This window comes from Perissodus microlepis, chromosome 5, assembly GCF_051167445.1.
Source record: "Perissodus microlepis isolate ML-2025 ecotype Zambia chromosome 5, ASM5116744v1, whole genome shotgun sequence".
Lineage (NCBI taxonomy): Eukaryota > Metazoa > Chordata > Actinopteri > Cichliformes > Cichlidae > Perissodus > Perissodus microlepis.
The window spans coordinates 26891523-26908013 of record NC_140465.1 but is presented as its reverse complement, the minus strand read 5'-3'; the positions used below and the strand labels follow the sequence as shown (position 1 = coordinate 26908013).

Sequence of the window (16491 nt, the reverse complement as noted above, 5' to 3'; positions counted from 1 at the left end):
TTACACACAAAAGACACACTAGATAATTGGGCTGATTCTTACAATAGGTTTCTTTTTTGCACACATTCTCCCAGCTTTGTTTCACAGTGAGCACACATGTATTTTTAGCTGCAAAAACGGTCATGCTGTCCACCACTGTTGTCATGTTCCCCCCCCAACAATACTAGTAATTGTCTCATTGTTGCACCAATCTTAAAGGCTTCCTGTAATGTGTAAAGGATGTGACTGGTGGAAACAGTTTACCAGAATGTATTTTTAATGCTTTATGCTGGCTACATTTAGCATCATTTGTGCTACAATGACAGATGAAGCTGTGAAAAAAGTGTTAACTTTTTAAAAATATGGGATGTTGTATGTTTGTTGAGGGAAAAAAGTGTAGTCCATGTAAACCCGCTGAACCTTGATTCTTGTTTCATAACATGCACAGGTTCTTTAAAGAAAGTCTTTTTTTTGGTTGTCTTACTCTTGTTTTAGAGGTTCATCTTGCTGGACAACCCCAGAAAACTGTACTCTGTCATCCAGCAAGACCTGCCAGCATCCAATGGGATCATTCACATCATAGACCAGCCCATCACACCCACCGACTCCTCCCCTCGTGATGAACAGGTAAGTAAATACACAAATGATGGAAAACTCCCTGAAAACACCAAAAAAAGAAACAGAAAAAAGCTTAAACAACAGCTGAGTGAAAAACATTAAAACACTGCAGTTATTTTTTTCCTTTACAGCACAATATGAAACTTAATGTCTTCTTCTTCTTGTGTTAAGTTTGCTGATTTGACAGTTGGAGAGATTCTGACTAAGGATGACAAGTACAACCGCTTCCTGTCTTTGGTTGATGTAAGTATTTGTGTGACTATGCACCCTCACGTTTGTCTCCTTCCTTTATTTGACCGCATGCTGAAATGGTTTTACTACAATAAAACAAATAACACTTACAATTTAAACATTTTAAACAACTTAAATGTATCATACAAACTGGATTTGCTGGGAGTTTATTCACAATTGTGCCACATTTAATGCCAAATAGTTTTATTTTATGCCTGTTGTGGGGATAAGTTCTAATTTCTTTGGATTTACGGGTGGAAATATTAACAGAGTGAGCATGTATACACATGGCCTGCAAGTTTTTGATGTGTTTCTTTGAGCTGCCTTTGGTAGATTTTTTGGTAGCTTTCGTCACTGAAATGAATCGGCTGCTTCAGTGTTTAAGGCATTCTTCGTGAATCACTTCCAAAACTTTCCAGCGACACATTTTTGCTTTTGCAGCCTCAAGCTTTCATAAATTGTCTTTTATCTTTAAAATCATGCTTAAAATAACTACTGCCTTTGTTTGTATTGGCATCATTAATGAAATGATACTGTTATATACATTTTTCTAAATATGACATTATAGTTTGATATCATGTCACATTTGATCTCTAACCTCACTTTTACATTTCATAGCTGCCATTGTTTCAATGATATAACAGTGTGTTTTATCTGTAAAGAAAATATTGCCAATAGAGAGAGAGAGAGAGAGAGCTGTCTAGTAATATAGTAGTTATTTACATATCAATACCTGCATAATGTTTATGTATTTAAAGTAAACATCTGCCATACTACCCTAAAGTAAATACTGTGAGAGTGACATGCTCACTAGAGTGAGCTGCACTCTCAGAGTGCTTTTGTTTCTTTTTTCACTGTGTGAATTTTTTTCTTTTCCTTCCTCTCTGCCCTTAATTCCCTTTTAAGGGTTTTTAATGACATTCGTTTAACTCTGGACTCTGGCAGCCCTGCTGCCCTCTTGTTGTTGGACAGCAGCCTTTGACAAGGCTGATACCATGATATCCTGCTATCAAGGCTGAAATCATATTCTGGCCTAAAAGGGTCTGCCCTCCAGTGGTTTTGGTCCGATTTATCTGGAAGGACTTTTTATGACAACATAAATAGCCCCTCTTAATTATAGTGTACCTCAAGGCTCTATTTTGGGTCCTGCCTTGTTTGCACTGTATATGTTGCCACTGGGGTCTATTTTCTCACGCTACAATCTTTCATTTCACTGTTTTGCTGATGACTTGCAGATCTATCTGCCTTTAAAAGCAGGGTCAGACTGACTTCAGCTATTATTACGCTGTCTTGATGACTCTAAACAGTGGATGTCTTTAAATTTTTTTTAATTAAACGAAAACAAAACATACATTGTCATTTTTGGTAACTTCATTAATAATCACACTGAGCCTTCAGACCTGTGGCAGGTCACAGGCTTTGGAATAGTCTTCCTCTTAATATTAGATATGCACAAACATCTCCAAAAGTTGATTCTGTTCATCTGGACGTAGCGTTTTCAGTGGGAGAAACGTTTTGTCACTCATCCAAGTGACTTCTTCAGTCTCAGCTGACTGTAGGTTTCCCCAATCTTATAAACACCGCATCTCTGTGGCTTTTAAACCCCAAAACACCCTGCGCCAAAAAATTGGTCCACCCCATGGATCGGGTCCCCCGACACAAACAGAGTAACATAGTGTACGCTGTTAAGTGCCAGGAGGGTTGCCAGGATTTGGTTGCCAGGATCGGGGAAACCAAACAACCTCTGGTGAAGCAGATGGCACAACACAGAAGAGTTGCCTCATCAGGCCAGGACTCTGTAGTGTATTTACACCTACAGGCCAGTGGACACTCTTTCAAGGATGAGGATGTACACATCCTGGACAGGGAGGAACGCTAGTTTGAGCGCGGAGTCAAGGAGGCCATTTCCGTGAAAAGGGAAAGACCATCTCTGAATCGAGGAGGGGGCCTAAGGGTACATCTTTCACCATCTTACAATGCTGTGATTGCAGCCATTCCCCACCTCTGTGAATGGTATTCATGGCCATTGATCAGTGGGCTTTGATCAGTGGTTGTTGCACAATTATGATGAAGAAACTGACCTCCCAGCCCATTGTTCCTTCAGTGGGCTGGGAGGTCATTATGCAAATGTACTGTTTATAAGATTGGGGAAACCTGCAGTCAGCTGAGACTGAAGAAGTCACTTAGATGAGTGACGAAACGTTTCTCCCACAAAATGCTACGTCCAGATGAACAGAATCAACTTTTAGAGATTTACTTACCTGGATGAATGAGTCTGCATCAAGATCTGCACAAACACTTGAACATTTTAAATCGTTACTAAAGACACAATTTTATGGTCTGGCATTAAACACACTTTGACCTAAACATTTTGGTTTTAACACCCTTAGTTGTTATTGTTGTTTTAGTTGTTTTTATGATGTATTTCATCTGCTTATTTGTTTTTTCTATATTTTACTGCATCATTGTTTTTGCATTTTATTTATTTTAGTGGCATTTTACATTGTTAAGCACTTTGTGCAGCATGGACTGTTTGGAGATGTGCTTTATAAATAAAGCTGACCTTGACCTTGATTGCTTCCACCTGTTGTAAACTGTATTTCTCATTAGTAGTCAGTTTTCTGTTTATATAGTCCTGTGTTTCATTTACTTGGAGAGGGTCCTTTTGCTTTTGTTTTGGATTATCTCTTTATGTTTTTTTTGTTCATTTCGGGTTGTTCTTTTTGTTTACATTAGGTCCTCCACGACACAGTTATGACACTTCTTTTGCTCATTCTTTAAAAAAACCCAAGATTAGTAGTGGAAGTCCTTATGACACTGTTTTTAAGAGGTTTAATTTCATTTAAACCCAATTTACAGTGCAGCCTAATACCACCAGCTTCATTCTTTTTTAACTTCTACTCCAGCAGCTCTGGCTTAACTCATAGCATCACATTTGATGTAAATGTCAACTTCCCTCAAGCTTTCCTCATTTTGTGGAAGATATTTTTAATTTCATGAGGTGTCAGATATCATTGTGTAAGTGAGTGACAGGTCTTTTATTACAGAGCCATGCTGTAACTACCTGCAGAATCTGGTCTGGCATTCCTGCTGAAGTATGCATGACCTCGCTAAAAAGGATTCTGTGAAGTCCCCAGATTCTATTTTTTTTTTATTGTACTTTGGCGATTCCTTAATTTAAAGGCACATTTAAGTTAAAAAAAAAAAAAAGATAATTTCATCATTTGACATGTTGTCCGTGTGCTCCTTAAATGTGTGGATTAAACACAGCTTCCCCACTTTAAGAAACGCAATTTTAAAATAACACACCAATTTTTTTATGTGTAGCATATCTAACACTGGCTATTGAGCAATGCACTACAATTTATATTATGTAATGTATTCTACACAGACTATAAATTGATGAGAATGCAGATCATTTAGTTAGACATTTTCAGCTTCAGACTTTTGGGATGTATGATGTACATACATATTCGATAACATGAGCATATTGAACCACTGTAATAAGGTTTTTGTTTCAAATCAGCCCACCTTATAGTTTGAATCTCCAAGCATCTATTTTTGTATTTCCATAAAATGATGGTAAATGCCTGTAAAAACAACTTGTTTTGTTTGTGTGAAATCAAGGGTTTTTTCCCCAAAAAATTTATATGAAAATGTAAATGAAACTTCTCTGACTTGAACTCAGGGAGGCATGGCATTGCAAGTGTTTAATTCTGTATTCTGTCTGGCACTGAGGCTTAAAGGAAATCTGTGCTAAATCCTCATTTGTTAATCAGATATGTTTTTTTTCTGCAGAACTGTGGGGCGCCGCCACCGCTGCGGGGGCCAGGACCCCTCACTGTGTTCGTCCCCACCAACCAGGCTGTGGACCGAGCCCGAGATGGCAGCATCCTGTACATGCTGAATGATGTAAGAAGGGAGTCACTTCTTATGACACTTTTCATCTCTTTATGATTAGTGCAGATAACACATGCTGAGTTTTTTTTTAAATTATCAACAAATCAAATAAGAAGACCAAACACTTTGTGACTCTGTCCCAAACTTAATTCTTACTGATAATATTCATCTTGAAGTAACCCAGATATGTTCAGTTTTGTTATTTTCTAAAGCACATTTGGTTCCTGCCATATTAGAGATTTTGTTTTTAATAATTTTTTTTTCCAGGCCAAATATAAACTTCAGGAACTCCTCAGACACCACGTGTTCTCCCAGGCTGCGGTGAGCTCTCACCCTAACTCCCCAATCCTTCTATCAGAGTCATTTATTTCACTTTCACTTGTTGCTTTTTCCTTTCTTTTTGCCTTTTACCCATTGGCGAACACAGATGAAAAAAGACTTAGCTCCACACTTTTATTCTTAGCTTTGCATTGCTCACGGTTCAAAATAGTCCTTATTTATCTTGTTCTGGGCCTTGGTGCCGCCAAGAAACATGCATTTTTTTATTGGCCACCAGGCAGTGACACTTTCAGGTCACATCAGTAAAAACATGAAGCTAATTTTGCAAATTACATTTATTATTAGAGTCAGAAAGGAGGATTATCCAGGATAATCTCACTGATTGACAATGTGTCAGTCAAGCCAGTGTGGTGTAATTGACCAGTATTTCTGGAGCAGTAACACTTAAATGTCTGTTAAATTAGTTGCACACATCGTTAGTGACTACGTCCCTCCATTCATACTGTCTGTTTGTAACAAAGACTCATTTCCTTAAATATATGGAAGCATAGGCCCTGTTAGCTCTCCCCCAGCAGATTGTCCGAGCAGCAAACAGGCAGCAATTTTTCACACCAGCTTGTTAATCAACCAAAGACTCAGAGTTTTAATTCATTTGAAAGCCTGATTCTCAGCCTTGTACAACCTACCTGGAAAACTCAAAAACCTGTCTTATTTGATATCATCTATCATCCTGGGTCTTATTAGAGTTTCTGTCTGATTTCTTAGAGTGTTTATCTGACTCAGTTCTCAGCTCAGAGAAAATAATTATTGGGGGTGATTTTATCATCCATGTAGATACTAAAAATGACAGCCTCAACACGGCATTTAATCTATTATTAGACTCAAATGGGTTCTTTCAAAACCCACCTACCACTTTCTACACACTCTAGATCTATCATTGAAGCCAGATAACACACACCAATTAGTTAAACTTTAAATTTCTCAAAGACATAAAGACCTTGATGACCTAAAAATTTCTGCTTCTAAATCCAGATAAAAGTGAGGTTATTGTATACAGTCCAAAAAATTGTAGAAATGCGGTATCTAGCCAGATGCTTACTCTGGATGGCATTACCATTATCTGTGAGGTATCTTGGAGTTGTTTTTGACCAAGATATTTTCCTGAATGCAAACAAATATGTAGGACTACTTTCTTCCATTTGTGCAATATCTCCAAAATTAGAAACATCCTGTCTCAGAGTGACGCTGAAAAGCTAGCTGATGCCTTTATTGCTTCTAGGCTGGACTACTGTCATTTGTTATTATTGGGATGTCCTACAAATTCCCAGAAAAACCTTCAGTTGATTCAAAATGCTGCAGCAAGAGTACTGACAAGGATTAGACACAGAGAGAGCATATTTCTCCTATATTGGCTTCTCTTCATTGGCTCCCTGTTAAATGCAGAATCAAATTCAAAATCCTGCTCCTCACATACAAGTTGTTGAATAATCAGGCTCCATCTTATCTTAATGACCTCGTAGTATCATATCACCCCATTAGACCTCGTCACTCTCAGACTGCGGGCTTGTGATTCCCAGGGTATTTAAAAATAGAATGGGAGGCAGAGTCTTCAGCTTTCAGGCCCCTCTTCTGTGGGACCAGCTTCCAGTTTGGATTCGGGTAACAGATGGAAGAAGTGGCTTGGGTGAGGGAACTCTGAATAAGCGGTAGAAAATGGATGGGTAGATGTTCAATATGAGCGTCAACCACTGCAACAGAATAAGAATGAAAAGAAATAGAAAGGAAATAAAGAAAAGCCAGACATGTAACCTTTTAATTTTATCAGATAAGTTATTCAGATATTTTTTAATCACATTGACCCATTCCTCAAGCACCGCAAGTTTAGCCACACTACTGATCAGGGCACTAAAAATATAAACGTCATTAGATATTCTTTGTTCACGGTTGAAAAATTAGATTGGTTATGATTTTTTTTTGTCTCTAGCTGACAGTTGATGATCTGAGCACACTCTCTCGGATTCAGACGATGGCAAATCAGATGGTCAAAATTGCTGCATCTGAGGACGTAAGTATAGTTCATTGGTACTTAACAATGCATGTCACAGTTTAATTTCCACCATATTTAGGACACACATTAGCAGATGACTTAAACACTAGCTGTCCTCTACTTCTCTGTCCTGCAGGGCGGGATCGTATTGGGTGAGAAGAGCATCCGTTTGATGAACACCAACATCGTGGCATCCAATGGAATCATACATATGATTGACGGGCTGCTGTACCCGCCCTCCATCCTTCCCATCCTGCCTCACCGCTGTGATGTTGTTGACAGCAAGATCACTGTGGTGAGAAAAGAAACACACACACACACAGTCTGAATCAGTTTAGTTCTGGGGGCGAGGGGTAATTAAAAAGGGTGTCAGTAGATTCTAAAGATGTTAGCACATGTGTTACAGCAACGCTTTCACTATCCATCAGTTTTTCTATATTGGTTCTTTCTTTCACACAGTGTAACTCCTAACCTTTTGCCTTGAGTCTGGTTGACAGTTTGCAGATGTAAATGAATATCAGAACTGAAATAGCTGGGGTCACTACTGCTGGATGTCATTGTTTTTTAAACTGCGATGAAGGAGAAACAACAATGGTCCTGACTTTGAAGAGCATTTTTGCCTGTTTTTTGGAGATGAAGCCATAATTGAAAAGATTCTCTTAATGACATTTTTGTCTGTTTATAATACTTTACATTAAAATTTTAATGGCAGGTCATCTCCTGTAGAAATGGAAATATCATAGAGCTGGGCGATATGACCTCAAACCAAAATCACAATTAACATTTGACCTTAATTTTGGTTAAAGAATAATTATGATTACACACTTGAATAAAGGAAGGCACACACATATACAATGAGGGAAAAAGTTATTCGATCCTCTGCTGAATTTGTAAGTTTGATCAAGTTCAAAGAAATGAACAGTCTCAGTCTGGAGAGAGACAGTATATCAGCCAAAAAGACATACAAAATACATAAAATAAAACCTAGAAATAGATTTTTGTGTCACTTACTGGAGTAAGTATTTGATCCCCAAACAAAACATGACTTAGTGCTTGGTGGAGAAACCTTTGCAGTAAGACGTTTATTGTAGTTAATGTTATGTTATGTTATGTTATGTTATGTTGATTACAGGTTCTAAATGTGGGCTTTTATTCATTTCCTATTAATTTCCCAGCTCTAATCATAGCCTTTCTTTCAGCAGGTTTGCCTTTTTCAGTAGAGCAGGATTAACTCTTTTAGTGCATGTTTATGTGTTTGAATCAATGGATTAAAAAACAACAACAGACAACAACAAAAAAATCCAATGATGGCATGTATTACCACCTCCCTCAAATATTAAAGTTTCATTTTTGTGTGTTTTCAGGGTCCCTGTGTTCACTGCAGTTACCTCTCTGCGACCCAGTGTCCAGAAGGCAGCACCGAGCTGGTAAAATGCATTCTGTTCTCTTCTACTTTATATATTGTTATTACTCTACATCAAAGATAACCCTAGCTTTCAGGGGTCTGAAAAGTAAAGCTGATATCTATCTGCCTTAAACCTGCATTCTTCCTAGTCTCCTGCAGGGGGTGACTCCTCTTGTTAAAAGAATGAAGTCTGGTTGTATAAAGTCTAAGGTGGTGGTTCTCAGTCTTTTTGTGGTGTGTCTCACATCCTGTAGTCATTGGTTATTTAATCATCTACAGTGAAAAGTGTCATATTGACACCTCTTGTTCATCATATCTGGCTTGAGGTGTCAAAAACAGTGGCTATGTCCATATTAATATACAGTCTTTAGTAAAATCAGCATTTATTAATAGACTCTCCCACATCTGCTGCTGAGAAGAGGTTTAAAATGACTTTCTTTCTCAGATACCACAAGTACACATCCTTCTCTAACATGCTTGTTGAAAATTTTTGTTCTTTATATACAAATGAGGACAGCATTATCATCCCCCCTATGATTTTCTTTAAGTATGACTCAGGTGCTATTAAACAGAGCAAGGGATTTTTAACACAGCTTTTTCCAAACATCCTAGTTTTATTTTAGATGCTTACATTATTTTACTTCACACAAGGAAAAAATTATTTCACAAAAACTACCAGGTTGAAAGTTATTACCCCCCTCCAATGCTAGTAGTCAGTTTTGTGTCCGTTTTTGCTCAATAACAGTCTGCAGTCACTGGTTTCATTCTTCTTTGGTGAATCGATCAAGCTCCTCTTGATTTGATGGTCTTCTGGCATAGAGCTTCAGTTACCCCCCACAGATTTCAGTGGATTCAAGTCAAGGCTTTAACCCTTTAAAGCCTATCGGAGGGGCACGCTCCGTTTTGCGTAACTATTTTTAAATCCCTGTAGAACCGGAACCACGTAAGCTAGCGCAATAATTTTTTTTGCGTATGAAACCGGAGGAGTTGTACTTACATCTTATGCCATCAGCTTGTCCACACATGGCTTTGCAAAAGCTGCATAAAAAGCACTTGCAGGAACAAAAACATAATATTCCAGAAACATACTTTGCCGATCCGATCAGCTGTTCATAACACTTCCCACATTGAAATAGACGTCAGCGCGAACGATCACGTCCGACATTACCTGTCCGAAACCGGAAGTGGCGTCATTCTCGCGGAAAATGTAGTTTTTTACTTGTAGCCCTTAGAAGCTGGTGTTTTTGAGTCATGTTTGACTCTATACTTTTCTGAATAGTTTCTGTGATGCTTAGAACTCAAATTGCACTGCTTAAAATAGTTTATTTTGATGCACATGCTGTTTTCTTTGCAAATTTGCATCATAAGATTGTTTTTCGTTTTTTCTGCAGTATATAAAAATTGGTGTATCTCAAAAATAAAACTATGAAGACACACAAAATAAATTTCCTGTTGTTGGAAACTATTTTTTGCAACTTTTTTGTATTTAAAGTTTTGAGGGATAAACCTCTTAAATTTCTCCAAGTAGAAATATATGTATAAAAAACCAAAAACGATTTTCAATTTTTTTGTAGTTTATTGCACTTTTTTTCAATTTATGTTGTTACTATGGACTTAATGCATACATATTATTAAAATGTGGGCTATAACAGTTGTATTGATGTATAGCAACTTGAAATGCTCCCTAAAATGGCACTACAGCATGTAAAAATATAAAGTAAGCTCTGGCGGCCTTGGTTCTATGGTAGGTCTTAAAGGGTTAATGCTTGTCAATAACATTCACTGTGGTCATCTGGAGGTAAGCGACGATCCAGACCCAGTTTTGCTCGTGACTGCTTGAGATTTTCTTTTAAAATTTTCACATATCCTTCTTTCTTCATGGTTTCTTCCACCTTGACAAGATTCCCAGTTCAAGACACTCTGAAGTGTCCCCCCAGCATAACACTCCCACCACTGTGTTTCACTGTGGGGATGGTGTTCTTTGTTTTGTACGCCTGTTCCTTCTTTCTCCAAACATAAGCAGCATCTCTGTGGCCAAAGAGTTCTAATTTTATCTCATCTGATCAAAGGACGCACTTTCAGCATGTATACTCTTTCTCTAGGTTGTCCTTAGCATACTTCAGGCTGGTTTGAAGGTGTCTTTCCTGCAGGAGTGGAGTTTTTCTTAGTTTGCAACTTCACAGTCCATTCCTGTGCAGGGTCCAAGTGATCATCTTTTTTGAGACTAGACTTCCTGACTTGACTAAGTCATTAATTTGTGTCTTGGCAGTTGTTCTGAGTGTTAGGTTTATATTGTTGGATTGTCATTTATGCTTAGAAATGTATATATGCTTAGAGTTATATAATCAATTGCATATTGATAGGATGTCTGATCCTTAGCAGTCTGCTAAGACTCTGTGTGCCTTCCAGAGTGTTCTGGCATACACACACATCCTAAGGTCATGAGAGAGGTCGTACCTTCTCTAACTGATTTATGGTATAGGAGGACACCTACTCTGTATCTGTTTTAGTATAAGAGCCTTTGTTTAGGTGGACTGCTGGACTCCTGGCACCAGCAGGCCTGGGGAGTCTTCACAGGGTCACATTTTGACCCCACACACACACTTACATACACACACACACACACGTATACCTACACATACACACAGACGGTACTCTTTGTTCACATGCATGCCTATGTAAGATGTCATATGTTAATGAATCTATACATATTCATGTAACTATGGCATTATTTTTGTGCCACTATTCTGAGCGCACGTAAAAAAAATTTGAGCACATGTAAAAAAAAATGTGCAGGTGCAAGTGTTGCATTTTGAGGAGAAATTCATTTTGAGCGAAGAAAAGCTACATTTAAGTGAACAAAATTCATTGCTGCTGTAACAGCAGTCTGGCGAGGAAGGAGCGGCTAGCAGGTCCTGCGGGCATGTGGTGTGGAGGTTAGCCGGATAACTCGAAGCCAGTCAGTTAAATTAAACAACAGACCTTTATTCCTTGTCAGCAACATAAGACCATACAAGCCAGGTCTCCACGGCTCTACACTGTCCGTACATACATGTGCGGGGATCGGTAGTCGCTGCCGCCAGGCCGTTGCAATGGTGAGGTCTCTCTTGAGAACAGAACACGAGCAGCATGTAATGGCTGCCACGCTATACTCACACACCCCCTAGGAGACTCCCCCCCTAGTGGTGCTATAAAACAATAAGGGTTGTTACATCGCGTGCAAAAAATGCATTTCAGTGTTTGCTATGATCCATACACACACACACAAAATAGCAGCCCCTCTCGCTCAGTTTTTGCACTTGCGCTTGCTCACAATGTGTTGCTCACGCTCTCAACATTTCTGCCCGTGCGCGTTCAACTCTTTCTGTACGCCGTTATATTTGTGCCACAAAACCAGCCAATCACAGACTTGGATGCAAAAAAATCTGATTGCCTGTTTTGGTCTCCAATCAATTCGAAATGACGAAATACAATATCCCAGAATCCATTTTGTCCAAAACTCAAACGAGGCAGTGGCGGAGGAACACAGAGTGGCGGAGTTTGAAATATTACTCTTTCTAGGTCACAAAATAAACTTTTAAGATATTTTCATGCGAGAATAGTGCTGTGTAAACTTCTAATATCTGCTCGATTTATCAAGACATCACATATTTGCACAAGTGCTCTAACGTTTTCGGAGATGCCTGTTACCCACCAGCTGCCTCGTTTGAGTTTTGGATTAAATGGATTCTGGGATATTGCATTTTGTCATTTCGAGCTGATTGGAGACCAAAACAGCCAATCAGATTTTTTTGCATCCAAGTCTGTGATTGGCTGGTTTTGTGGCACGGTGTACAGAAAGAGTTGAACGCGCACGGGCAGAAATGTTGAGAGCGCAAGCAACACATTGCGAGCGAGCCCAAATGCAAAAACTGAGCGAGAGGGGCTGCTATTGTGTGTGTATATGGATAATAGCAAACACTAAAATACATTTTTGCACGCAGCAATGAATTTTGTTCACTCAAATTTAGCTTTTCTTCACTCAAAATAAATTCCTCCTCAAAATGCAACACTTGCACCTGCAATTTTTGTTTTTACGTGCGCTCCAATTTTTGCGCACGCTCAGAATAGTGGCACAAAAATAACGCCATATGTAACCACAATAAAGAGCAGTGCTACGGGGGAGCTAACTGAGAGTGACTCGTTACAGTTCTCTCCCTCGTGCACGAGCAACACAAAGAGCTCTGGTGACTTGCGTCTTGCTTTTCCCATTGTAGTAGAATTGTCTTGGCGTTCCAGCAATAGGCCTGTGCTACACAGGTCTTCAGACACATCTCACCATTTCTTTTTCACAGTCTTTGAAACCTTTTGCTTCCTACCTTTTTTCTCTACTTTGTGGTAGTCTTTGAATTTGTTGAAGATTTATTATTGCAGTTCTTGACACTTGGAAATTTTTTTTTGCATGATGCTTTCTAGATGATAACCCTCAGTTTTAACTGGATTTTAAAAGCTTTGAGCACCACAAAGTTATAGCACAGCAGGGGCTTGTAAAAGAGCACTGGAGAAAACTTTGACAAAAACTTCATATTGGGATTAATAATTTTATCCTCCGCAATAATTACTTTGTCTGGTTGCTTTTCTGCCTTGCAGTTTGCAGAGCTTAATGATTCGCTCTTCTGCTTTTGTGTTCACCTGATTCTGCCTAAAAAAATCAACCTGGTTTCAAGTGTTTGAAGTTCACAGAAACCATCAGTCGTGCCATGATTTGATGTTGAGAAACCCCTCTTTGCTTAGTTCTGATGCCATGCTTTTCACAGGGACACAATTTCGAATGCTCTGTGAATCTTTCCCAGCATCACTTTGGTCATTTTGCCAGCCAGTGCGGGTTTTTTTATGTGAACTAGTAGCAAAAAATCTATGCTTCTGTCTATTCAGGGTAGTCATCTGAGCGACTGCGAGTACGTCACATCTCCTCTCAGGCCATCGCTCAGCAAAGGCTGCGCCAAATACTGCAACACCACCAAACAGGTGAGAGAGGAACTGGTGCTTTATTTTTAACTTGATGCAGCTGAGTTATTATAGGCAACCATTTTTACATTTGCTTTTGTTTTTATGTAATTTGTGATTTTTGTTTTGTCCGATCAGCTTAATTCTGCTTAGTTTCCTGTGTTTTATTAGTTTTTCATTTTAATTATGTGTGATATTTATCAGGATGTTCACAGTTGCTGAGCTGGATTGGAAGTGTTTTACTGACACACCTAATTGTCGTCTTTTGTCACTTCCAATTCCCCAGTGGTGGATTAGTCCTTATTGAAACATATATTTAATACATTTGAAAACATTTATTGGTTTTGTTCTGTAATGTGTGTGTGTGTGTGTGTGTGTGTGTGTGTGTGTGTGTGTGTGTGTGTTTGACAGGTAGCAAAGTGTTGTAAAGGTTTCTATGGTCCGGACTGTAAGCCCTGCATCGGAGGATTTCAGCATCCATGCTACGACAAAGGAACTGTAAGGAGGACATTCAGGCAGCCTCGTCCCTCGGCTGATGTGTTTTAATTTTTAATTTTTTTCTTTGATTGCACACAGTGCTCTGATGGTATCCATGGTAATGGCTCATGTAGCTGTCAGGCAGGCTGGACGGGTATTGCCTGCCACATCTGCTCAGATCCAAACAAACATGGTGTGAACTGTGATGAAGGTAACGCCTCCTCTTAGCTGACAGCTTTTCACTATGTTCAATGAAATGTCCATTTCCAATTTGATGTATTTACATACAGAAATTATGTTTTTTAAATTTAGTTTTTTCTTTTAAGTTCAGTTTTGGTTCTGTTGGTTTTCAGAGCGACTTTGCTTGTTTCATTTTGAGTTTATTGTTTATTTAATGTTTATTTTTTCTGTAGTTCTTGTAAGTTTCTATATTGATTCTGGGTTTTTACCCCTCAGCCGTAAAAGGCTTATGGGGCATTATTGTCACCCTGCTGGGCGGGTGGATAGCATGGTCATGCACGTTTGGGAATGTGAGTTATTGTGAATGCTGTAAGTCGAGAACAAGGCAATGTAGGATTTTGAAATTTATACTGTAGGTCTGTCTACTAAAAATCTCAGATGTGTTCAAATTGCAGTGACCTCGAGTTCATGGGACCTTGAGGTCAAATTTTCTGAAAATCTTGTGATTCTCAAGAATGAGGCAATGAAGGATTGTAAAATTTATACCATAGGTGTGTCTAATAGGAGGCTGAGGGATAGCACTGGAAGCAGCCATTATTTTTATTTCCTAAAATCAGCATGAATTATGTATTATCCTGAGAATAAAATGGCCTTTGGTATTCTGATTTTTTTATTGGTATTCAGAAAAGGTACTGCAATATCTTTCTTTTCTGAATACTAAGGGTCATTGAGTTGCAGACATGGCATCCTGTCTCAATAAATAAATTAAGCCTCCTGATGCTTGTTGAGTTGATAATTTTGAAGAAAGTAACAAAAGAACGAAGTATGAGCTCTACACAAGAGTGACTGAGCTCCTCAGCCTGTATATAAGCCCACAGACACCCTATGAAGGAAGCTCATTTCCTCTGCCCTCAGTCCTATTCTTTTGGTGCAATTAGGAATGTAGAACAACCAGTAAACTGGCCTTCATGCTGAGCCCTTTGTTCACCACAGCAGACCAGTACAGGGTCCACATCACTGCACCAATCCTGACATGAATGGCCTTCTTAGAATTTTATTGTCGATCCATCCAACAGTGGTTGAGGCCCTTTACCCAGAACCACATAAATCACACTAATTTATGGACCTGCTAGAAGAAATGAGGCAAAAATATGATTAATCTTTGGAAATCATATTTACAAATGCTTCATTTTTACCCTTATATCAACATCCAGTGTCCTGTTTTCTGAGGCTTAACTGGATTAATATTATTATAATAACTATTTAGTGTGAAAAACCTCTGTATATGGAAATAAAGTATTGTACAAAGGGTAATGGAGGTGCATTTTGTTTAAATATTCAAACTAACTGACTGAAAATTATGACATAATGTGTATGTGCTTGTCTTTAGATTGCCGCTGTGTTCACGGAACGTGCGATAACCGACCAGGCAGCGCTGGTGTGTGTCGGAGAGGCTCTTGTTTGGAGGGATTCTCCGGGGACCTGTGTGACAAGACGGCCATGGCGTGCAACGCAGACGGACTGCTGCAGCATTGTCACATCCACGCATACTGTAATCAGACAGGACTGGCTATTACGTAAGAAAATACTAATCATAAAACCATTATTATAACTTGATGCTGAGAGATCGTTTTGTGTTGAGTCACTTTTTAGGTGTTGTAAATTTTTAGACAGCAAAAACTTTCTTGTTCTTGCCGTGGCTCCTGAGGTCTGTTTTTGGGCATTTAATTAGCATTCTGGAGCCATCCCCACTCGCTTACTTCCCAATGTCTGAAACAAACTGCACAAAACTCTTTGTAATCGGATGTATCCTCAGTTCTTTTTTGGACTACGTTTTCTGATTAAGGTACTTGTGATAATCAAAGATTAAAGACTTTGTACAATACCTGCAATTTTTAAGTTTCACTACTGGCCTGAAAAGGAGGATGCTCGATCAGATCTGGGGTTTTTGTGAAGTAGGCCAAGTTTTCATCAGAAATGCTATTCTAGCTTGCTTGGCACTTGTGTTAGCATGACTGATCTTCTCGTGACAGATGGCATACTGTTGGCAGATGAAGCTATCAGACAGATAGACATTTGTGACAGTTTATTCATTGATACAGCTTTGTTGTGTTTGGCCCAGCATGAGAAAATTATCCTTTTTTTACCCCAGATCTCTCCATCCATCCATCTATCCACCAGCCCACCCTGTTGAGTCCTTTGTATCCACCTGCTCCCAAGACACCAAGTGTTCTTGTGCCAGCCAACAGACATAAACTCCTCCACATGTCCTGCATGTGGAGGAGTTATGGCTCTACTCTGAGCGCCCCCTGAATAACTTAGGGCCTCATCCTATCTCTAAGTGGAGGCTTATTTTCTCAAAAATGAATGAATGAAAAAATGAAGTTTG

General features: G+C 39.0%; 1 protein-coding gene across 3 annotated transcripts in view; it reads left to right on the top strand.

The window, feature by feature from the left end:
• stab1 (stabilin 1) overlaps positions 1-16491 on the top strand; it is a 156122-nt gene that overhangs the window by 26084 nt on the left and 113547 nt on the right. For 2 of the 3 annotated variants that reach the window (XM_084929097.1, XM_084929094.1), the window contains exons 13-23: positions 475-606; positions 769-840; positions 4627-4740; positions 4996-5049; positions 6992-7072; positions 7191-7349; positions 8419-8481; positions 13374-13466; positions 13857-13943; positions 14022-14133; positions 15493-15679. In XM_084929097.1, coding sequence (XP_084785223.1) covers positions 475-606; positions 769-840; positions 4627-4740; positions 4996-5049; positions 6992-7072; positions 7191-7349; positions 8419-8481; positions 13374-13466; positions 13857-13943; positions 14022-14133; positions 15493-15679 — 1154 coding nt within the window. The remainder of the gene's footprint in view (positions 1-474; positions 607-768; positions 841-4626; positions 4741-4995; positions 5050-6991; positions 7073-7190; positions 7350-8418; positions 8482-13373; positions 13467-13856; positions 13944-14021; positions 14134-15492; positions 15680-16491) is intronic. The other variant, XM_084929096.1, reaches the window with a different exon arrangement.